The 25,724-nt window shown below is 43.1% G+C and overlaps 1 protein-coding gene across 1 annotated transcript in view; it reads right to left on the bottom strand.

Annotated features, from left to right (window-relative positions):
• Positions 1-2,808: 2,808 nt before the first annotated feature.
• The window catches only part of LOC141084511 (collagen alpha-4(VI) chain-like), a 376,083-nt gene continuing 353,167 nt past the window's right edge, over positions 2,809-25,724 (bottom strand). Inside the window, exons 41-43 of the mRNA XM_073569263.1 lie at positions 15,523-15,699; positions 9,323-9,361; positions 2,809-3,231 (exon numbers count right to left, since the gene is read on the bottom strand). Coding sequence (XP_073425364.1) covers positions 3,065-3,231; positions 9,323-9,361; positions 15,523-15,699 — 383 coding nt within the window. The 3' untranslated portion in view covers positions 2,809-3,064. The remainder of the gene's footprint in view (positions 3,232-9,322; positions 9,362-15,522; positions 15,700-25,724) is intronic.

Below are 25,724 nucleotides of genomic sequence, written 5' to 3'. Positions count from 1 at the left end.
AAAACTTGACTCTCCATAGAAAGAAAGGATTAGTACGGAATGTGAGGAGTAAAAGAGAACAGAGGACATGGGTGAGAAGAGACCCTTCCTAGAAGTTCTAAGCGCAAGGCCGGGGCCCCCCGAGGTTGTACGAATACTAATGGTCCTGCAGCAGACACCGGAGGAATAGAAGTAGTGACCACTTTATTCCCACACAAGACTTGGGGGCACAACAGCAACTGGATAGTGAGCCGGGATTTAGTAGCAAGGAGTCCCCTAAGCAGGCTACAGCTGTCTGCCATACAAGTAGAGTTCATAGGAACATCAGACAGGAGGAACTCCATTGTAACTCAGTACTAGAAGTACTTCATCTAAAGGCACTATAAGAGGAGATGTTCAGAAAGGCACAAGTTGGCAGAGTGTTGGAAAGGAGTATTCCATCTGGCCTGGGGGTTGACTGAGTCCCAGACCCGGAAGACATGGCATGGAAGTGGGCACCTGTTTGTACAACAGACTGTGAGTAAAGCTTTGGAACTACATGCCCTGGTGTCCTCCACTTATTCCAGCGTCAACCTGCCTGGCACTGCTACATCCCCTGCGCCTGACACTACACCACCTAAGTGTCACCATATCTACTCTGCCCTGGGACAACAGCCCTGCCTGTGGAGGGCTATACCATCACTGCTGCACCACACCATCTGTCCCAGAGGATCTGTCTGCAGCATCGGCCTAACATCTAGATTGCCGAACACCACAGGTGGCGTCACGACTTATTCATTCACACTGAACATTTACAATGGGCGCCCAGGGCCACGGGCCGGGTCACAGCTACCGTGACAACTTCCATTGAGCTCCACCGGGCCCGGTACCGAGTACCCCACAGCCCTGGGTGTGAGGGCGTCCCACACACCTACTACACAAGTCTATGGGTGCGGGTAAAACATTGGACTGTACTCAGTTATCATCTGAGAGCAGTCCGATATACGCTCACAGAGACAATGAAGAAGATGGAGCAATTAGGTTCTCCATCTTTTCCGCACCTGTGATGCAATTCTATCTCAATCTATTGATAATTCTATCTATCTATGTAAGATAATCAGATCACACTCAGACGACACTTGGATCAAACACTGACAAAGTTTGATCTGAGTGTCATTAGCATAATTGGCACGATTCTCTCGCGAGAGAGAATATTCGATACTATGAGCGAGCCCTAAATGTCTGCTATGGACAATTATGGTTAGAATCTCTTCCTTTTCACATGATCACAATAATTACTGGCAAATGTGATGAAGATCAATGATAAATTATAAAAAATCTTTGATGATTGCTTTGTGAATGTTCTCATTAACAGTTCCTTGATTAGCAGGCATTTACAGGACGAGACATATTTTCATTAATCAAAATACCTTTTGCAAAAATGAGTAATATAGAGCATCTGAAAGCTTGGTCAGTAAATATAACTGGGGGAATTTTGTCACCTCTACAAGGAGCACAAAAACCTTGGAATCTGCATCTTTCACAATCCTGCTGTTTGCTGCTATGATAGATGTGATAAAGGGCTTATGAAGAATCATAACAAATATGTTGTCCTGTAAAACCAGAAGTCATGTGGCCAATGTGAGCCAAAAATGAAGCTAAAAGCGAACCTGTGAGCACTTTTGGCTGATACATCCAGTGCCTTTCAGGGCTTATCTACAGCATTCTATAACACTGTAGATAAGCCCCCAATCCGACCTGAAAGATAAGAAAAATAAGTTTTATTATACTCACCCGGAGGTGGGTCCGGTCCGATGGGTGTCATGGGTCCGGGTCCGGCGCCTCCCATCTTCTTGTGATGCCACCTTCCTGCTTGTTTCATGGCTCCCCGGAATCATGCTCCGGCGCAGGTGTACTTCTCTGCCCTGTTGAGGGCAGAGCATAGTACTACAGTGCGCAGGCGCTGGTCCTCTCTGACCCTTCTCAACACCTGCGCACTGCAGTAATTTGCTCTGCCCTCAGCAGGGCAGATAAGTACGCCTGCGCCGGAGCATGATGCCGGGGAGCCATGAACCAAGCAGGAAGGCGGCATCGCAAATAGATGGGAGGCACTGGACCCGCGACACCCATCAGACCGGACCGTCCCCCCCAGGTGAGTATAATAAAACTTATTTTTCTTATCTTTTAGGTTGGATCAGGGGCTTATCTACAGCATTATACAATGCTGTAGATAAGCCATGAAAGGCAGTGGCCGTATCTTATATCGGCCAAAAGTGCTGACAGGTTCCCTTTAAAACTAATTTATGTGAAAGAGCAACAATAGTTTTCTATATAGAAAAACAGAAAAAATTATCAACCCCATAAAATTAAAAAATTAGGCTATAGCAAAAAATTGGGGGGGCTAAAACTTAACATATAATGGTTATATTAAAATCATTCAAACAAGCATTTACAAAAACACACACTATAAAAATCACCAGACAGATCCAGATGTCTAAAATCTCCAGATTGCTAGGGAACAGGTAAAAGAAAACCGCATGTATAGTACAAGTTGTGAGCCAATATCTGATGAAGCTTCAATATATGCGGTTTTCTATAATCCAGAGATTTTAGACATCTGGATCTGTCTGGTAATTTTCATAGTTTGTGTCTTATAAATGTTTGTTTCTTGTTTGAACGATTTTAATATAATTATCATTAAATGTTAAGTTTTAGTCCCTTAATTTTTTGTTATAGCTTAAAACTAATTTATACATTAGACATTCCCACAACACGATTTCCTTCAAGAATCTCGTGGCTGTAATATAAAATACCAGTTCTTAATTAAATGATCCTTCTGTAGACAACAAATAAGATGAGTAAAACTTTGAGGTTTAAAAACAAAAAGTGCAGTTTAAAGTGATTCAACATTTACTTTTCCCGATTTTAAATGAAAAAAGTAAAACTACATACAATTGTTCAGCTACACATTTTACAACTGTTTTGGCACTGGTAGAAAAGTTTGCTTTTAAAACTAAATTCATAGACAGTACAAATGTAAGATATCTTCAAATGATTGCCTATTTCTTGGCAGCTCCTAAGTGCACAGAGATCTCCTGAAGCCACCTTATGATGAACAGGTGACCTCACATTGCTCTTGAGTTTCGAATTGATTTTGATTTCCCCCGCAGCCTCCATACCAGAACTGGATACACTCATTCAGGTCTGAGTTGTACCACCACTTCAGTGCATAATCCTGACAGTCTCCTTCTTCTTGTTTTAATGTGCAGATTTCTAGCAATAAAAAAAAATGCCCATATGTTAGGATATTTTTTCAACATTTAAGAACGATCATAGATAAATAAAACTCAAAGTTTAGAGAAGATTTAACATGGCACATTGGATTTCTCTACCTGCTGTATACACTGTGCTAGTTTTGGCAATCAGATTATATTGGAAAGGGAATATAACCACCTTGGATCACATTACAGAAAGAGACCATCATATTTTACCCATAGTGTATGCATTGTGCCTAATTTTTTTCCTTTGCTGATGTTTATTGTATTGTCTCCTTAGAAGTGATTACTTTATCAGGTAGAATCTGCTCAGCATCCAAAGGTGCCTAAGGGTACCGTTATACTTAGTGATGCACCAGCGATCTCGACAACGATATGGATCGCTGGTGCATCGCTAAGTGGTCGCTAGTGAGCTGCCACACAGGCAGATCTCACCAGCGACATAGCAGCGGTCGGGGGTTGCTACTTACCTGTCAGACGAGGCGATCCTGACGTCCTCCCGCCCGCGTCCATGCATCGCTCATCGGCGCCACAAGAAGCCCAGCAGGAAGCGCCCGACGAGAAATGATCCAGGACGATCTCATGCGACCAGCGATGAGCAGCGGGGGAGCCAGTTGGAGGTAAGTATCAGACATAGCGATATCGCTAGCAATATCGCTGCTACGTCACAAAATCGGTGACGTTACAGCGATATTGCTAGCGATATCGCTATGTGTAACGGGGGCTTAACATAGTAGAGTTGTCCTTCACCTAGAATATTCTCATGCTAAAGCCTTATTCATGTGATGGTAATTTTTCACGTACTGTATGAAAAAAGATGTCCACGTACATCAAGTTTGATTGGTTTTAGTTTTTAACGTCAGTGTTTCATCAGTGATTTTAACGTATGAAAAAAAGTAAATACATCACAAAGCTTCTCCAATACTTTGCAATGTTAATCATGGATATCGCACAGACAGCACATTGCTGTCATCCATGGGCTGTTCATGATTTTCATAGACACATAGACATGAAAGGAAAATTTTGATGCTTGACTACAATAAAAAATAGACTTGTCTATGATTTTCGTGCTGACACGAGTTCTGCAAAAAAGAGTACTGGTTCCTACCATCTCATTTAAATTTGTAGGTTTGCAACCCAAGAGAGGCATGCTTGCCCATTCAAACTGTAGGCTTTTAACTCAAGAGAGGCATGTTTATGCTGATAGGACCCATCAGAGAAGTGTCATCTTGCCGTGGTTGATGGACACATATGAATTGGCAAATTTATGCGCTAAGAACCTTCATTTTTTGTAAGCAATTTTTATTTTTTTTAATTTTAGTACAGTTTATTCAGCAATAAAGTCAGATCTTGTGTTTGCATATATATTGGTCCCTACAGAGTGCTGCTGTGTCCCCCTCTTTTTTTAAATGGATCCTGTCACCAGGTATTCCCAATGTAAACTAAGACCACCACCTTTAATGTCGACTTTACAGAAGTATAGAAAGCTATATACAAGTACTTAACCCCCCTGCAGATCCTAAAAAATATATTTTATAATCCTCCCATACGCGGTTTGGTCTGATTGGCGTTGCTGTTCTTGCTTTAATGCCTCCTTTATACCCGCAATCGCCGTCCTTCTTGCTTTCTTCATGTGGATGAAATGTTATATGTCATCCACAAGGTCCCTCAATCTTGCTCCTGCGCAGGTCCACTTGTCTCTGTCCAACTCAGGGAGGACCAAAGAACTGTAATGTGCATGCACCGGGAGAGACGAAAGAGAGCCGATGACCTGGAAGTAAAACCAACACATGGGAATAAGAGTACTTTATGTGGATGACGTATGATCGCGTCATCCATATGAAGCAGGTCGGGAGGATGTCAATTTCAGGAATGAAGGAGGCATTGAAGAAATATCAGTCATTGGACTGGACCAGACCGAATGGGGGATTGTAAAATGTATTTTTGGGGAACTGCAGAAGGAGTTAGGGACTTATACACAACTTGCTAGACTTCTACAGTTGTGGCCAAAAGTATTGACACCCCTGCAATTATGGCAGATAATACTCACTTTCTTCCTGAAAATGATTGCAAACACAAATTCTTTGGTATTATTATCTTCATTTAATTTGTCTTAAATGAAAAAACACAAAAGAGAATGAAGCAAAAAGCAAAACATTGATCATTTCACACAAAACTCCAAAAATGGGCCAGACAAAAGTATTGGCACCCTCAGCCTAATACTTGGTTGCACAACCTTTAGCCAAAATAACTGCGACCAACCGCTTCCGGTAACCATCAGTGAGTTTCTTACAATGCTCTGCTGGAATTTTAGATCATTCTTCTTTGGCAAACTGCTCCAGGTCCCTGATATTTGAAGGGTGCCTTCTCCAAACTGCCATTTTTAGATCTCTCCACAGGTGTTCTATGGGATTCAGGTCTGGACTCATTGCTGGCCACCTTAGAAGTCTCCAGTGCTTTCTCTCAAACCATTTTCTAGTGCTTTTTGAAGTGTGTTTTGGGTAATTGTCCTTTGGAAGACCCATGACCTCTGAGGGAGACCCAGCTTTCTCACACTGGGCCCTACATTATGCTGCAAAATTAGTTGGTAGTCTTCAGACTTCATAATGCCATGCACACGGTCAAACAGTCCAGTGCCAGAGGCAGCAAAGCAACCCCAAAGTATCAGGGAACCTCCGCCATGTTTGACTGTAGGGACCATGTTTTTTATTTGAATGCCTATTTTTTTCTCCTGTAAATTCTATGTTAATGCCTTTGCCCAAAAAGCTCTACTTTTGTCTCATCTGACCAGAGAATATTCTTCCAAAACGTTTTAGGCTTTTTCAGGTAAGTTTTGGCAAACTCCAGCCTGGCTTTTTTATGTCTCGGGGTAAGACGTGGGGCCTTCCTGCGTCTCCTACCATACATTCCCTTTTCATTCAGACGCAGACGGATAGTATGGGTTGACACTGTTGTACCCTCGGACTGCAGGGCAGCTTGAACTTGTTTGGATGTTAGTCGAGGTTCTTTATCCAACATCCGCACAATCTTGCGTTGAAATCTCTTGTCAATTTTTCTTTTCCGTCCACATCTAGGGAGGTTAGCCACAGTGCCATGGGCTTTAAACTTCTTGATGACACTGCGCACGGTGGACACAGGAACATTCAGGTCTTTGGAGATAGACTTGTAGCCTTGAGATTACTCATGCTTCCTCACAATTTGGTTTCTCAAGTCCTCAGACAGTTCTTTGGTCTTCTTTCTTTTCTCCATGCTCAATGTGGTACACACAAGGACACAGGACAGAGGTTGAGTCAACTTTAATCCATGTCAACTGGCTGCAAGTGTGATTTAGTTATTGCCAACACCTGTTAGGTGCCACAGGTAAGTTACAGGTGCTGTTAATTACACAAATTAGAGAAGCATCACATGATTTTTCGAACAGTGCCAATACTTTTGTCCACCCTCTTTTTTATGTTTGGTGTGGAATTATATCCAATTTGGCTTTTGGACAATTCTTTTTGTTTTTTTTTCATTTAAGACAAATTAAATGAAGATAATAATACCAAAGAATTTGTGTTTGCAATCATTTTCAGGAAGAAACTGAGTATTATCTGACAGAATTGCAGGGGTGTCAATACTTTTGGCCACAACTGTATAAAAGAGGCATTAATGTGGCATTAATGGAGGTGGCCTTAGATTATCTTGGGAAAACATGATGGCAGGTTCTCTTTAATACATAATTGTATCCATGAAAATGTCGCCTATGTTCACATGTCTTTCTTGTGCCATAGATGTGCTATGAATTTTCAGTTTGCACAGCTGAACATCCACAAAAGTATAATCCCCATTCAACAACACTATTCCTCTTCAGGTTTATCTTTCGAGTTTCCTGTACAAAATCTGTAGGAGTAGATTATTGTTCCAATCGAGTCACAGGAATTTTCTGATGAATGTAATTGGAGTAGCAAGAACTCCTCTCTTATGTGTGGGTGGCAAATTTGATGTGAATTTTGTCACTGAATCTATGGTAAAATACATGTGAAATCACATCTACAATTCTATGTTCAGACATTATAGAATTGATTAACACATTCTACAAAGTTCTGAGTTCCAATAGAGATGAGGGAAGAGAGCCATGTTGCAGGATCCTGTTCTTGACGAACATGCGGGTTCCCACAGGGTTCCACATCTGTTAGAGATTTATGTTTTCTCCAGTATGTCATGATATTCTACAAATCTTACAAATGTGACTACCAGTATGTCATGATGTGCCATAAATTTCCCAGGTAGGATAAATGCTTAAAGGTCGTAGCCATTTTTCTACAGGCTCTTGAGATATTAATCAAGTACTATACGTGAAACTTTTCGGTCAATTGAAAATGAACTGTATTTACATGGATCAAAGGGGTTTTTATGTCTCAGAAGAAAAGACTGCAGTGAGTGACTCAGTGATTGCAGACTGCTGAATCCTGACAATGAGCAATGCACACACTGTGATGATCCCCCTGTATTCCCTGGGCAGGTGAGCAATCACACGACCCCATGTATTTGCATACTTGCAGTTATATGCCGACTAGACTACTTCTCAATTCTCTTCTATTAAAAAAAGATGGAAAAGACTAGTCGGCACAAGACAACAAGAGTGCAAACCGCTTACATGCAGTCACACGGCCACCCACTAGCATGTGGAATACAGGGAAACCCTGATAGTATGCACATCATATACTGTTATAAATTGGCCGTCTGCAGTCACTGAGTTTTCTTATCAGACCGTACAACCTCTTTAGTGTTAGCCACATTTAAAAAACACTGTAACATGGTAAAACATTATTTTGTGGTATTTTTGTTATAATAAGTGTAATTTCTTATAATAACTAGGAACAGACGTTTACTAACATACAACAGTAACAAAACAAATCTGCTTGAAATCAGATGTGATGCCAGCAAATAATGTTACATAACAGTTATGAAAGTAAAACTATGCAGAACAAGAACATGAGACACATGGTTTGTATTTTAGACGACAACATTGCTTTTGTAGATAATGAGCTAAACCTACAAGAAGTAATTAAAAATAATGACTTTGCTTTATGACAGGTGCATATTGTCAAATCTCTAATGTAAAATCAGTGACCGGAGTAAGATTTCTGATTTGGTGCACAGATGCACACTCTGCTCAACACCCACCCTGCTTCCCCTTCATCAAAACTTTCTGGAATACTTAGAAAATGTTATATGAATCATTAAGATTAGAAAAAGAACTGCTTTTTTCCATGGGTTATGTCTGGTATTCCATCCTTGCCCAATTTATTGATACAATAGTGGCACTAAGTATTAAAAAAAGGACACCCTGCTCGCTATTTTCTTTAATTATAGCTCATCTGCAGTGGTTAATCAACAGTATACTGAGCTGTACTGTTTAGCGCCATAACTTATTTAGATCTGGCTACCAGCCAAGGTCCTAGCAGAAATTGGTGATGCTATCAGCACATCACGGATGTGATATTTATGGACTATTGTAATGCATTTTTGCACCCGTTTTTTGGTCCAGATGAGGCTTACGTCTGAACCTCCCATAAAACAGGATTCGGGCATATGTGCTGATTAAGCCATAGACTAAAATGATGCCAATAGAATGAACATCTGCTCTGTAATGTATCATTTTGGAGCATGTATGCCTTCTGGAGGTGGGCACCCAGACGCAGTCCACTACTACTAATAAGATATACAGCTCTTCAAGAATCTGGAGCTTCTGATGAGCAGAGTGTGCATCTGTGCACCAAATCAGAAATCTTACTCCGGTCACTGATTTCTGGAGTAAAGAACACCACATCTCATCATGAATTAAACAAGCTATGGTGTCACACCCTCATTGTGCCTGCTCCACCCAAGCTCTTCCCATTTTTTGCAGAGTTGGGAAAAACTGGTGTGAAGTCATCAAAAGTCGCAACTCCGAGTTGTACCACAATTATGACACTTTTCAAAGCAATTTATGCCAGAATACTGGCTGAATTGCTTTAATGAATCAGTGCCAATGTGTTTGAGTTCAAGTGTCATAATTACAATAGCAAACCAAAATCCCAAAATGTCCATTCATATAAAGAACATACCTTTATTGCGGATTTGTAATCCCTCATTTGGGCCTTGACCTGATTTGGAAGAAAACTATATATCGGTAAAATGTAACATGTAATGGTATAATACATACAAAACTAAAAATATAGAGTGGGTTTATATTACAGTGCCTAACTCTATACTAATAAACTCAACAAAATTCATTTATAAAGAAACTCACATCACTGATATAAGATAAAAGAGAGAAGCCCATGAAAAAACACAGAATTAGAGAGTAGACATATACAGTACACAAGCAGAGAGTATATGCACAAGACATGCTAAGAAGGCAATAAAATCAGAAGACCTTAGGAGGTGTTCCTACCTTCCATGTTATGCCATCATGATTTTAACAAAGGGGGTCCAACACCTGAGGCAGCACCAATTTTAAAAATGAATGGTACCATTGAGAGTCACAGAGGCCATGAAGTGAGGATACAGCTCGTCAATATGCCATGTCTTTGTAAGATGGTAATTACTGACAGCTTAGAGTCTTTACAATAGCCCTTCAAGTTCATTTTATGGAATCCTGGAGATTCAGCAAAATGAATTATGTGGGTTCTGAAGTTTAATTTTTTCTAAAATAGAAAAATGTAATGCAATTTTCCATATCGTATAGAGTGTTACTTCATATGCAATTTTTAGAATAACTCTTATAAATTCAGCGGTTGTGATTTTGAGTTAAAAAAATGGCATCCTCATGTGTGAAAAAGAATAGAAGCTTGAGATCATGCATATATCTATCAGGAAGAGCAGCTACTAAAGTGTACAGCAAGTGACCTGGTCAATCTGAAGAGTGGAAAAGCAAAAGACTATAAGTGATGCAGCAGGATAAAAATGAGAGTGTGAAGAAGACAGAGAAAAGACAAATCTGATATTGGAATTATAAACATGTAGAGGCTGAAGAAAGTCAATAAAAGATGGCAGGGCAGAGTGACTATATGTTACTATATAGCAATTACAGCTTTTTTCAGATATAAAGCTCCTCCTAATCACTGTATTGACAAAAATAAATTTTTCAAAGCTTTTGCTCTATTTTCCTGGTCTGTTCATATTTGTGAAAAACTTGTGACTTTTTGTGATTTACAGCCCTCCTTCCACTTTTGAATAGTGAAAAGGAGCTGTGGTTAGCTATGCAAATAGGTCCAAGTCAGATTTAATCATTAGTGACTATAACAATTTCTCATGCCAGGGGTGGAGTAGACAAAAGTGTTTTTGGAAAGATGAGCCAAATTTATCAAACACTGAACCGGATTCATTAAAGGGAGCCTGTCACATTGTATATGCAGTCCAATCTGTGGTCAGCATGATATACAGTGGATACGTAAAGTATTCAGACTCCTTTAAATTTTTCACTTTTTATTTCATTGCAGCCATTTGGTAAATTCAAAAAAGTTCATTTTTTCTCATTAACGTACACTCTGCACCCCATCTTGAAGGAAAACAGAAATGTAGGAATTTTTGCAAATTTATTAAAAAAGAAAAAACTAAATATCACATGGTCATAAGTATTCAGACCTTTTGCTCAGACACTCATATTTAAGTCACATGCTGTCCATTTCCTTGTGATCCTCCTTGGGATGGTTCTACTCCTTCATTGGAGTCCAGCTGTGTTTACTGATAGGACAGATTTGTAATGGCACACACCTGTCTATATAAGACCTCACAGCTCACAGTGCATGTCAGACCAAATGAGAATCATGAGGTCAAAGGAACTGGCCAAGGAGCTCAGAGACAGAATTGTGGCAAGGCTATAAAAGAATTTATGCAGTACTTAAGGTTCCTAAGAGCACAGTGGCCTCCATAATCCTTAAATTGAAGCAGTTTGGGTCCACCAGAAGTCTTCCTAGACCTGGCCATCCAGCCAAACTGAGCAATCATGGGAGAAGAGCCTTCGTGAGAGAGGTAAAGAAGAACCCCAAGATCACTGTGGCTTAGCTCCACAGATGCAGTAGGGAGATGGGAGAAAGTTCCACAAAGTCAACTATCACTGCAGCCCTCCACCAGTCATGTCTTTATTGCAGAGTGGCCAGACGGAAGCCTCTCCTCAGTGTCAGACATATGAGAGCCTGCATAGAGTTTGCTAAAAGAACACATAAAGGACTCCCAGACTATGAGAAATAAGATTCTTTGGTCTGATGAGAAAAAGAAAGAACTTTTTGGTGATAATTCTAAGTGGTATGTGTGGAGAAAACCAGGCACAGCTCATCACCTGCCCAATACAATCCCAACAGTGAAACATGGTAGTTGTAGCATCATGCTATGGGGGGGTTTTTCAGCTGCAGGGACAGGATGACTGGTTTCCATTGAAGTAAACATGAATGCAGCCAAGTACAGAGATATTCTGGATGAAAACCTTTTCCAGAGTGCTCTGGACCTCAGACTTGGCTGAAGGTTCACCTTCCAACAAGACAATGACCCTAAGCACACAGCTAAAATAACAAAGGAGTGGCTTCAGAACAACTTTGTGACCATTCTTGACTGGCTGAGTCAGATCCCTGACCTAAACCCAATTGAGCATCTCTGGAGAGACCTGAAAATGGCTGTCCACTGTGGTGTAATGACTACTGTGTCCACTAGGGGGCGCTGTGTGGATGTCCCAAGAGAACGGATGAGTGGCAGAATCCTGAAGGATAGTTATGTATCTCAAAGTGGGTGGCTTTGAGATGGAGACTTGTGTATGTGTGATCAGCAATATCATTGCTGAGGTGTTGGTTCTAAGTATAAGGGAGAAGTCTTCAGGTAACTAGAGAGATGGGTGGGTTCTGGTTACCTAAAAAACCACCCAAAATGCCTGTATTAAAAGGCTATGTGAGTGTGTGAAGACCTGTGATGAGGTCATAGTCACGTGACCCGGTGGGCATAGCTATAGACCATATAATGTGGCTAGGGTAGGTCACATGTAAGTAAATGCTGGGACCAGGTTGGTCCAGTTTGGAAGGTCCCGTGAGGAGAAGGATCTCCTCACTAACAGCCTGTGGAGCGGCTGGGCGTGTGCCAGGGCGATGTGTGCCTGAGAGCTCCCTGGAGGGAACTAAAATAAAACATCCTGATAAGCCGCATAAGGAACCCTGACGGGTGAGATAACACTGGGGCTGAATAGCCTGTTTAATGGACGCTATGCTGGTGATATGAAGCTGTTGTACATTGCTGCTGTGGTTTATGAGGGTGAATAAACCGCATGGACTATGTTTGGCTTATGGAAAACCTGGTGCCGGATGTGTTTTGTTCGCTGCCAAGCGAGTGATTCCCTACTAGATGACAGCGCTACCTCACGCCACCAATGTTCACCATCCAACCTGATGAAACTGGAGAGGATCTGCAAGGAAGAATGGCAGAGGATCCCCAAATACAGGTGTGAAATATTTATCACATCACTCCCAAGAAGACTCATGGCTGTACTAGCTCAAAAGGATGATTCTATTCAATACTGAGCAAAGGGTTTGAATACTCATGACCTTGTGATATTTCAGTTGTTCTTTTTTAATAAATTTGCAAACATTTCTACGTTTCTGTTTTTTCCCATCAAGATGGGGTGCAGAGTGTACATTAATGAGAAAAAATGGCCTTTTTTGAATTTACCAAATGGCTGCAATCAAACAAAGAGTGAAAAATTTAAAGGGGTCTGAATACTTTCCGCACCCACTGTAGATAAGGAAAAACTAAGCAGAATGATGAATAGTTTTGTGGGAAAGATGCAGTATAACTTGTATTTTATTCAATGAAATCCTTGGTGTTTATATACATATGAGTCCAGTCAATGACCCTGCTCAGTGATGGACAGCCATCTCTGCATGTAGAGTCATATAAGGAAGACTGTCAATCACTGAATTGGACTGCCCACTGGATTCATTTATACAAGCAGCAGGGATTTCTTAATTAATTAGGCACATTTTACACTTGCTGTGTGTGCCAGAAATGTCACAGGGAATTTGCCGAATGAGCCTTAACACATCCTGTCCAGCCCAAGCTCCGCCCACCATTATGGATCAGGCTGGAACTGGTGTAAAAGTGCTAAAAGTCACAAAACTTTTGTTCAACTTCAGGTAGGAAAAAGTTTTGCAACATTTCAATCTGTTTATGCCAGAAAACTGGCAAAAACACCTTTATTAATTGGGCCCATTATGCAACACAAACAAAGGCATAGCTCTTCTAAGCAAATATTATTTCAAAAATTCCCTCCATAGAATTAGAATCTAAGATATTGGCTACTTGAAGTACCTACTGTGTGGCGCTTAGGAAATAACAGCTTACTAGCATACTATTTATACACTGACCCCAATAATAAAACAGTATGCTGTACTACTGGCTAAAGGCAGCAAGATTTTCAACATTTAACCCTATGAACATTAAGTGCAGAGGATTTGAAGCTCTTTAAACAATGGAGCATTAACATAAGAAACATATTCAGCACAGAAATTAAGTCCTTAGAAATTTCATGGTATTAAAAAGTAGACACTCCCTTTTCCATACCTTATTACAAAAAGTGATTATTAAGTCCAAAAAATTGTAACATAGAATGAATGAAATAAATGTGTAAACTTTTTAAAAGTCTCAGTAACACATTTAAAGGGTTAGTCTCAACATGGGTATTCAGCAGTGCAATGATCCTAAGTCTCCTGACTTCATAGTTGTTGAGCGGCTTGGAGCTCCTCATTTAGTGACAATTTTAGTTGAGAAGCATCATCCTGCTGCTGAGCTGAATGTGCACATGTTCTAAGGTAAGGTCTGCTCTGTTATTTCTACACTAATTAATATCGATAGCAATGCCTGTGAACATGTCACTGATCAGCAGCTCTTGGGGGGAAGGCAGCCTACAGGTGGAGACAGTGGGCTATTGATTTTGTAGGACTGATAAAAGCATCTAGTCTGGAGCTGACGAAGAGGGTGAGATGAGAGCACTGTCAAACTGATCTATTAAATTAATGGGCTGAAGAGATGAAGCTGGAATCTGAGGATCCAGCTCAGCTTCAATGTAGCTACATATGATCGGCCACCCTCTAGTGGTCGGTCTCTCAAAGCAGAACAGCAGCAGATAAATAAAAAGCAAATCAATTGCAAACTTGCTTCTTATTCTTATGTCTGTCAAACCTTTTAAGAGCACTGTTCACATTGTATTTGGACTTTATGATCAACATACAATATCAACAAGTATGTGTTGACAGTAAAGCTCCGAATTATGCCATTTTGCACAATTCAGTGGCACATGTCATAAACAGGCACTGATTTTAAAGTACTGTACATATACTTCTGTTTTTCTGGAAGCCACATTATCTTTAGAATGTATAAAATATTTTGAAATCCAACCTTAAAGGGGTATACCCATCTCCCAGATCCCATCCCAATATGTAGTACGTGTAATAATAATATTAGCAAATACTTTCACTTACAAATGTAGTATAGTTCTTCTTATTCGCTGTTGTTTATCCCTTATGTAGGGAATTGCAGTAGCTTAGGTATCCACGGTTATGACCACTAACAGCTAACTAACTAACTAATGAGCTGTCACTATATAACTGGACATAACTATGGATACCGAAGCTACTGTAATGCCCTGCGTATAAGGTAAGCAATATTAAGTTGGGAACACCCCATTAAATTAAATCTGTCATCAGGTTTTTGCTATGTAATCTGACAGCAGCTTGATGTATGGAAAAACACCCTAAATACGGGGATGTATCAGTTAGTTTACTGGAAGCAACATGCAGACATCTTGGAGGCTACTTTAACATTCTAGAGAAAGGAGGGGAAAAATAACCATCTGAATACAAAACACAGACATGCAAAGACTAATGAGGCAGCCAGACGCCAGAGATCGCATCACCAGCATATGGACGACTGATAAGCCAAAACCACATAAACCCCACAGAAAATGACACAAACATGAATACAAAGTCTCTAAAACTGATCTAATCTTAAGGAAATGGGTCACTTCTTTACATGGCATCCAGATATTGAGCTGGAAAAGAAAAGTCCTGGTTATGGTCTTTCCATTGAACACTTTAGCTCTAACACTGGCTTACATTGTCTCCATGTTTGGATCTCAATGAGGCGTTAATTTTCAGTATTTCCATTCCAGGTTTTAGCACTTCTCATTTAACTGTTTTATGTCTATTTTGGACAACGGCCTAAAAATCTCCTTGGCAAAGCCTACTTCAACTTCATGTATATTCTTTTCAGTCTAAAAACAACTTACGTTTGGAAGAGCATGCACGTAGACACTCAATCTCAGTGCTAAATCTGTTTCCATTGCCATCACAACCTCCATACCAGAAGTGGGAGCACGCATCAATATCTTTTATATAGTGCCACATGCGTTGGACATCCCGGCACATTGTGCCTTGATTAACAACCAGCAAGCACTTCTCTGCAACTAAAACACACAGGATACAGATAAGTTTGCTTCATATATATTCTTTCTGTCTAGTTCCATGGACAGCTATGCTGAAACGCTAAATATGCTATGCCGAAACTGTTATTCAGCAATTCATGGATCAATTAAATATTCATGCAATAGCCATGCTTTATATTGAAGGGTTTGTTCAGGCAAAGTAAAACTTCTTGCAAACGACAGGCGATGTAAAAAATAATACACACAGTCAAACTCACCGACCAGCACCAATCTGGATCCAATGTAAACCACTCAGACAGGAAGCAGTGATGTCACCAATCTACCAGCTGCTGCACCGCTAAGGCCTGTGATTGGCTGCAGCTGCCAGATGGCAATGAATGTTTTCTGATGATGTGCTACTCAAAGTCACCTGACCGCTGCAGCCAATCACAAGATACAGAGATTTGGTGACTGTTGGAACAGTGTCATCACCACTTCCTGTCTCTGTGCTGTCCAAGTTTGCTGGTTGAGGAGTATGACTGAGTTTGTAATTTTTACATGTCCTGTTCCTGTGTGAAGTTTCAATATGCCCCGACAATTCCTTGCAACTACATTCCTACAATGAGCTTTTGGTGAGTTTTTGATGTTGCACATTTTCTGCATCATTCCTGCACCCATTAAGTAAAATATCTTACTAGGCTTTTTCTTAAATCCGCAGTGTAAAAAACTCACCAAAAAATCATTGTGGGAACGTAGTCTTAAGATCATAACTACATAGCCCACGTAGTGTTGCTTAGCTAGTTTGTGCCATATACATCGAACATGCAACAAGAAACACAAAAAGTTGTACTAATTCATGCAGAAATAATACTATATTCCAATTCACCATCTAATAGAGCGATAGAACGAACAGAATATATTTTCCTTTTATTTCCCTTTAAAACACAGTGAGGGATGTGTCCAAAGTGGTGCAAAGGCAATAGTGGAACAGTGCACCTGAAAGATGAGAAATTGAATTTGATTTGTCACAAGGGACACTTAGCTGTGCATCTCCTCAAATGGTACAGTCTGCTAAAGGGTAGTTATATTATTATTACTATCTGCATTGGTGGGTTTTGCTGGATAGTGATTTTTGTAACTTTCTGTTTATGAACATTTTCGTCTGTTCCCCTTATATTGCAAAGTTTATTTTTTATCGTCAAATGGCTCGCTAACCGGATACCGCTGTTCTCTTGCAACAGTGGGCAAACGTCCAATGTTTAACATTTCTTTCCGAAAGCATTGCTCTGAAGCTGACCAGGACTGTTTGCACTGCTCGCTTCTGATTCTGGCCAGGTTTAGTTCCACTGTGTTTCTGATGCTGCAGTGGTAAAGCTGCGTCTTACAGCAGCATTAAGAGCTTACAGGTCGGGCTAGTAGGTCAACGATGCCGCTGACCTGAACTGTCAATCAATTTGGAGCTTCTGCCCTGGCAATCAGGAAGCTGACTGGCTGGAGAACAGTGTGCTCCTGGTTTAAAGACATGGAAGTAAAGCTAAGGCCACGTTCACACTTTCAGTATGTGGTCAGTATTTTGCATCAGTATCTGTAAGTCAAAACCGGAAGAGAAACAGAGAAATGGTCACCAGTATTGTATTTCTCACCCACTCCAGGTTTTGGCTTTCAAATACTGATGTGAAATATTGACCAAATACTGATAGTGTGACTGTAGCCTAATAAGTACAATACATCTTGATAATATTATTAAATAAAGGTAAAACTACGTTTTCAATTCTGTGACCAAGTATAGTAAGTAGAGTTGAGCGACTTTTGGTTTTTTAGGTCGCGTTTCGTTTCGTGAAACCCGACTTTTCCAAAAGTCGGGTCGAGCAAGATCGTCCGATTATAGGGAAAAGTCGGGGTCGTCCCGAAACACGAAACCCAATGTAAGTCAATGGGGAATAAAAGTCGGCAGTGAGAGGAGGACAGGAAACACACCTACAGTGCCCATTTGAATGCCAAAAGCATCAATTCTTCTTACTTAAGCTTGTCAACCTTAATTAACTTCATAATACAAGTTACGCACTGAAAAATGGGGGTTATTTGGCTAAAGTTGTGGGGGGGGAGGGCTGGCTGCAGGTTTTCATGTGCCCTGGGCGAAAGAGCGCCCCTTTAACACATACCACAACTCATCATGCTCCGATACGGCAGATAAATAGCGGTATAGTACAATGAAAAATACCTCACTTTTTACATCTCATGACGAGGCCCATCTATTTCTCCATACAGAATCATTGGTCCCATATAATGTTTGAAACAGTATATGATGAGCTCCACATAATGCTACAGTATATGTTGGTCCCCATGGATGAAGCTCCACTGTCTTATGGGCCCAAATAATGCTCCAAACATAATGGGCCCCATTTCTAATGCTCTAGTGTATAATGGGCCCTGTAAATGCTGCTCCAGTGTCTGATGTCCACCTTCGGAATGTTCCAGTGTATGGTGGGCCCCATCTATCATTCTCCAGAGAATAGTGCTCCCCAAAAATTGCTGTCCCAACATTGAAAACAATCAAATAAGTCTCCTCGCTAGGGAATCCCTGTACTTGTCTGGACAGGTGCTGTAGCTTGCTTAACAGCTCGCCAGCCGTTCTCACGCCCAGTATGGATTGCACGTGATTGCACAAAGGTTAGAAAGGGAACCGTATCCCTGGATAATATGTATGGATAGCGTACACATTCAAAATATATGTCTCAGGAGGCAGGCTCAGACGGTGTCAGGCCCAGTATGGATTGCACGTGATTGCACAAAGGTTAGAAAGGGTACCGTATCCCCAGATAACATGTATGGATAGCGTACACATTCAAAATATATGTCTCAGGAGGCAGGCTCAGATGGTGTTAGGCCCAGTATGGATTGCACGTGATTGCACAAAGGTTAGAAAGGGTACCGTATCCCCGGATAACATGTATGGATAGCGTACACATTCAAAATATATGTCTATACAGCATGAGGCATTCTCAGACGGTGTTAGGCCCAGTATGGATTGCACGTGATTGCACAAAGGTTAGAAAGGGTACCGTATCCCCGGATAACATGCATGGATAGCGTACACATTCAAAATATATGTCTATACAGCATGAGGCAGGCTCAGACGGTGTTAGGCCCAGTATGGATTGCACGTGATTGCACAAAGGTTAGAAAGGGTACCGTATCCCTGGATAACATGTATGGATAGCGTACACATTCAAAATATATGTCTATACAGCATGAGGCAGGCTCAGACGGTGTTAGGCCCAGTATGGATTGCACGTGATTGCACAAAGGTTAGAAAGGGTACCGTATCCCTGGATAACATGTATGGATAGCATACACATTCAAAATATATGTCTCAGGAGGCAGGCTCAGACGGTGTTAGGCCCAGTATGGATTGCACGTGATTGCACAAAGGTTAGAAAGGGTACCGTATCCCTGGATAACATGTATGGATAGCGTACACATTCAAAATATATGTCTCAGGAGGCAGGCTCAGACGGTGTCAGGCACAGTATGGATTGCACGTGATTGCACAAAGGTTAGAAAGGGTACCGTATCCCCGGATAACATGTATGGATAGCGTACACATTCAAAATATATGTCTCAGGAGGCAGGCTCAGACGGTGTTAGGCCCAGTATGGATTGCACGTGATTGCACAAAGGTTAGAAAGGGTACCGTATCCCTGGATAACATGTATGGATAGCGTACACATTCAAAATATATGTCTCAGGAGGCAGGCTCAGACGGTGTTAGACCCAGTATGGATTGCACGTGATTGCACAAAGGTTAGAAAGGGTACCGTATCCCTGGATAACATGTATGGATAGCGTACACATTCAAAATATATGTCTCAGGAGGCAGGCTCAGACGGTGTCAGGCACAGTATGGATTGCACGTGATTGCACAAAGGTTAGAAAGGGAACCGTATCCCCGGATAACATGTATGGATAGCGTACACATTCAAAATATATGTCTCAGGAGGCAGGCTCAGACGGTGTTAGGCCCAGTATGGATTGCACGTGATTGCACAAAGGTTAGAAAGGGTACCGTATCCCTGGATAACATGTATGGATAGCGTACACATTCAAAATATATGTCTCAGGAGGCAGGCTCAGACGGTGTTAGGCCCAGTATGGATTGCACGTGATTGCACAAAGGTTAGAAAGGGTACCGTATCCCCGGATAACATGTATGGATAGCGTACACATTCAAAATATATGTCTATACAGCATGAGGCAGGCTCAGATGGTGTTAGGCCCAGTATGGATTGCACGTGATTGCACAAAGGTTAGAAAGGGTACCGTATCCCTGGATAACATGTATGGATAGCGTACACATTCAAAATATATGTCTATACAGCATGAGGCAGGCTCAGACGGTGTTAGGCCCAGTATGGATTGCACGTGATTGTACAAAGGTTAGAAAGGGTACCGTATCCCTGGATAACATGTATGGATAGCGTACACATTCAAAATATATGTCTCAGGAGGCAGGCTCAGACGGTGTTAGGCCCAGTATGGATTGCACGTGATTGCACAAAGGTTAGAAAGGGTACCGTATCCCCGGATAACATGTATGGATAGCGTACACATTCAAAATATATGTCTATACAGCATGAGGCAGGCTCAGACGGTGTTAGGCCCAGTATGGATTGCACGTGATTGCACAAAGGTTAGAAAGGGTACCGTATCCCTGGATAACATGTATGGATAGCGTACACATTCAAAATATATGTCTATACAGCATGAGGCAGGCTCAGACGGTGTTAGGCCCAGTATGGATTGCACGTGATTGCACAAAGGTTAGAAAGGGTACCGTATCCCTGGATAACATGTATGGATAGCGTACACATTCAAAATATATGTCTATACAGCATGAGGCAGGCTCAGACAGTGTTAGGCCCAGTATGGATTGCACATGATTGCACAAAGGTTAGAAAGGGTACCGTATCCCTGGATAACATGTATGGATAGCGTACACATTCAAAATATATGTCTCAGGAGGCAGGCTCAGACGGTGTTAGGCCCAGTATGGATTGCACGTGATTGCACAAAGGTTAGAAAGGGTACCGTATCCCTGGATAACATGTATGGATAGCGTACACATTCAAAATATATGTCTCAGGAGGCAGGCTCAGACGGTGTTAGGCCCAGTATGGATTGCACGTGATTGCACAAAGGTTAGAAAGGGTACCGTATCCCCGGATAACATGTATGGATAGCGTACACATTCAAAATATATGTCTCAGGAGGCAGGCTCAGACGGTGTCAGGCACAGTATGGATTTGACGGCCCAGATTACACAGCGGAGGAGCAGGGAGAGGTAAAGATTGCAAATGCTGGGGCCCTGCCCAAGCAAGGGTGGCCCACTCGTGGGCGTCGGTACTGGCACTGGGCCCCTCATAGTACAGCGGTGTGTCTGATGGCGGGTGTGCACCACCACCGTCAGAGACACTTGATGGCACTATGAGGGACCCTGTGCCAGTGCCCGCGCCCAAGAGTCGGCCTACCCACCTGTCCAGGGCAACGGCACTCGCACGGTGTCGTGCGGTAGGTGGTGACCCCGGCCATGGGGGGGGAGGCAGCACAGTTAGGGAGTTTTACAAAGTGGCATATATTGATGTTGGACATTCAGCTGATGCAAAAGGCGAAATAGGTGAAGTACCAGGAAGAGGTGGACCAAAGCAAGCCATTTTTCTGTCACCTATGTGTCATCAGGGGAAGGTGGGACAAAATCCTTGGAAACCCATGCGTGGTTCATTTTAAAGAAGGTTAGATCATCCACATTTTGGGTTGACAGACGGGTCCTTTTTTCTGTCAGGATTGATCCAGCTGCACTGAAGACTCTTTCCGATAGCACACTTGCAGCTGGGCAAGCGAGCTCCTGTAAGGCATATTGGGCCAATTGAGGCCAGGTGTCCAGTTTAGCGGCCCAATAGTCAAAGGGGAATGACCTGTGTGGGAGAACATCGATATGGGAGGAAAAGTAGTTTGTAACCATAGTTGACAACTGCTGTCTCCTGTCACTTTCCATTGATGCAGTATTACCAGTTGTGTGAGCGGTATTTGAAAAATCAGTCCACAACATTGTCATGAAACCCCTGTCTCCAACGCCACTTCTGCTGTGTGCACCACGAACACCTCTGCCAAGCTGCCCCCGGCCCGTACGGCTCGTGTGAGAACCATCACCGCTGCTGTGTGCTGGGAATGCCTCAAGCAACCGATTTACCAGAGTTGCTTGTTTATTAGCCAATATTAGGTCAAGGTTCTCCTGTGGCATGATGTTTTGTAATTTGCCTTTATAGCGTGGATCCAGGATGCTGGCCAACCAGTAGTCGTCATCGTTCATCATTTTGGCAATGCGGGGGTCCCTTTTTAGGATCCGCAAGGCATAATCTGACATGTGGGCCAATGTTCCCGGTGTCAATGATGCACTGCGAGTGCTGGGTGGAGGAGCACTTTCTGGCAAATCCACATCCCTCCAGTCACGCACAAACCCTGTACCAGACCTTGCCACGCCAACATTTTCACTTGCCCCACGAGATGCATCCTCCTCCCCTAAGTAATCATCCCCATCATCCTCCTCCTCCTCCTCTTCTTCCTCCACCTCGTCAAGGAGAGGTCCCTGAGCAGACAATGGCTGAATGTCATCAAGGATTCCCTCCTCCTCTTCCTCCTCATCAACATTGGCTGCAGACGCCTGCTCCTTAAGGTGCGTCAAAGTTTGCATGAGCAGACGCATAAGTGGGATGCTCATGCTTAGGATGGCGTCGTCTGCGCTTACCAGCCGTGTGCATTCCTCAAAACACTGAAGGACTTTACAAAGGTCTTTCAGCTTCGACCACTGCACGCCTGTCAACTCCATGTCTGCTCTCAAAGTGCCTGGCCGTGTATCCTCCCACAAATGCATTATGGCCTGCCTCTGCTCGCACAGCCGCTCCACCATGTGCAGGGTGGAGTTCCACCTTGTTGCAATGTCGATAATGAGGCGGTGGTTGGGAAGGTGGAGCAATCGCTGCAGCTTCTGCATACGAACGGAGTGTACAGGCGACCGGCGGATGTGCGCGCACAGTCTTCGCACCTTCTGGAGCAGGGCTGTTAACTCCGGATAATTTTTGAGGAAGCACTGCACCACCAGGTTCAAGGTGTGAGCCAAGCAAGGTATGTGGCTGAGTTTTGAAAGGGCTATGGCTGCCACAAAATTACGGCCGTTATCACTAACTACCTTGCCTGCCTCAAGATGTACACTGCCCAGCCATGACTCAGTTTGTCGCTTCAAGTACTCGGCCAGCACCTCGGCGGTGTGTCTGTCGCCCAAACACATCATCTGCAACACAGCCTGCTGACGCTTTCCACTAGCTGCTCGATAGGGGGACACATCGTGTGCAACAGTGGCAGCTGCAGATGGAGTGCTCGTACGACTGCGCTCTGTGGACGAGCTTTCGCTTCTGGAGGAGGAGGAGGAGGAGGGTGGAACGCCTACAGCCAACTGTTTCCTATACCGTGGGCTAGGCAGCACTGTCCCACCACCGCTGTCCCCTGTGGACCCTGCATCCACCACATTAACCCAGTGCGCAGTGATGGACACGTAACGGCCCTGGCCATGCCGACTGGACCATGCATCAGTTGTGAGGTGCACCTTTCCGCTCACTGACTGCTTGAGTGCATGGACAATGCGGTCTTTCACATGATGGTGGAGGGCTGGGATGGCTTTGCGAGAGAAGAAGTGGCGACTGGGTAGGTCATAGCGTGGTACTGCATAGGCCATGAGTTTGCGGAAAGCTGTGCTTTCCACCAACCAAAAGGGCATCATCTCAAATGAGATTAGTTTGGCAATGTGGGCGTTCAAACCCAGTGTACGCGGATGAGAGACTGAGTACTTTCTTGACCTACTCATAGTGTCTGGGAGGGTGAGCTGGACTTGAGAGCTGCATATGGTGGAAGTAGCGGTGGACAGGGCGGACTGAGAGAGGGTTGATGATGGTGATGGAGTTGGTGTTCTTTCTGATGGCCTAGAATCAGTCTTTCGTTGATATAACAGTGGGATTTCCTGACTGCTGTGGTCTTGCAACGACACCTCAACATTTGCTGCTGTGCTAACCGGTGGGCTTACAGTGGGGGAAACAATGTAGCGTTGCTGACTACCTTCGTTGTGATCAGTTGCACATGTGGCACTTGAGGTTTGGTGTTGTGTCCACGCTTGCAAGTGCATGCTGGTTAAATGTCTAAGCATGCAACTGGTATTCAAATTTTTCAGATTTTTCCCTCGGCTAAAGGTCTTTGCGCACTTCTTACAGATAACCTTGGCCTGATCATGAGGATTTTGGTCAAAAAAGTGACACACTGCACTCTTCCTACTTTGGCAGACATTTTGCGGCCTAGCACGCTGTGATCTTTTGACCCTCTGGACAAGCTGTCCAGCAACTCTTTTGATGTTTGGAACCTGTCTTTGGAGTGCTCCGAGCCTGCCAGATAACAGCTGTTGCGATGTCGATGTCTGCTGTGGATGCTCCTCATCTGAGCTATTGGAAGCAGCACCCTCTTCCCCCAATGGATGCCAATCTGGGTCAACAACTGGGTCATCCATCACCTCCTCTTCTATGTCATGTGCACCTTTCTCTGTGTCACCGTGTATGGTGGTATAGTGTGCGGGAAGGGGCACCTGAGTCTCATCAGGGTCAAAATCTGGCTCTGCACACTGCGAGGACAATGTAGTGCTCTGAGTGAATGTACCAGCAGAATCATCCATCAGCGGCTGTGCATCAGTGCACTCCATGTCAGATTCATCTTGGCCTGGGTAATTCACCATTTGACTTGATAATCCAGGCATGGTATGTGAAAACAGCTCCATGGAGTAATCAGTAGTATGGCCTGCGTCATCCTTCAATCTTGGTTGGGGTGAAGGACACAAGGAAAGGTGTGGTTCATGAACATGAGCCTCCAATGACGACTCAGTGCTTTTACTTTTTACAACTGAAGAAGAGGAGGCGATAGAGCTGGAGGCTGAGTCAGCAATGTAAGACAAAACTTTTTCCTGATGCTCTGCCTTTAAAAGCGGTTTGCCAACTCCTAGAAAACTAAGCGTTCGAGTCCTTATGTAGCCAGACGATGACGCAGGGTCAGCACCTCCTGCATTCGGTCCTATTTTGCTCTTGCCACTACCATCAGATCCACCACCAACACCATCATTACCAGCTGCCAACCCCCGCCCAATTCCACGGCCTCTTCCACCAGCCTTCCTCATTTTTGGTAGAAATGTAGACAAAATCCAACAAACTATATAGTAATGTAAAACAAGGTACAAGGTGTCTATAGGACAGGGGAGATTTAGAATTTCTGCACACACTTGTGGACAGTGGACACTTTTGGATTGTGTGAGGCCCACTGATATCTGAGCGCTATGTGACAGGCTCGATGGCACAGCTGCCTGTGACCAAAGTGACAAGAGGATAATGGAGATTTTGAATCTCTGCGCACACTTTTGGACACTGGACACTTGTGGATTGTGTGAGGCCCACTGATATCTGAGCGCTATGTGACAGGCTCGATGGCACAGCTGCCTGTGACCAAAGTGACGAGAGGATAATGGAGATTTTGAATCTCTGCGCACACTTTTGGACACTGGACACTTGTGGATTGTGTGAGGCCCACTGATATCTGAGCGCTATGTGACACGCTCGATGGCACAGCTGCCTGTGACCAAAGTGACGAGAGGATAATGGAGATTTTGAATCTCTGCGCACACTTTTGGACACTGGACACTTGTGGATTGTGTGAGGCCCACTGATATCTGAGCGCTATGTGACACGCTCGATGGCACAGCTTCCTGTGACCAAAGTGACGAGAGGATAATGGAGATTTTGAATCTCTGCGCACACTTTTGGACACTGGACACTTGTGGATTGTGTGAGGCCCACTGATATCTGAGCGCTATGTGACAGGCTCGATGGCACAGCTGCCTGTGACCAAAGTGACGAGAGGATAATGGAGATTTTGAATCTCTGCGCACACTTTTGGACACTGGACACTTGTGGATTGTGTGAGGCCCA

Source organism: Dendrobates tinctorius, unplaced genomic scaffold, assembly GCF_039654945.1.
Source record: "Dendrobates tinctorius isolate UK_male_01 unplaced genomic scaffold, ASM3965494v1 ptg000005l, whole genome shotgun sequence".
In the NCBI taxonomy this organism is placed as follows: Eukaryota; Metazoa; Chordata; class Amphibia; order Anura; family Dendrobatidae; genus Dendrobates; species Dendrobates tinctorius.
Note: the sequence above shows the minus strand (reverse complement) of the source record. Positions and strands in the feature narration are given on the sequence as shown.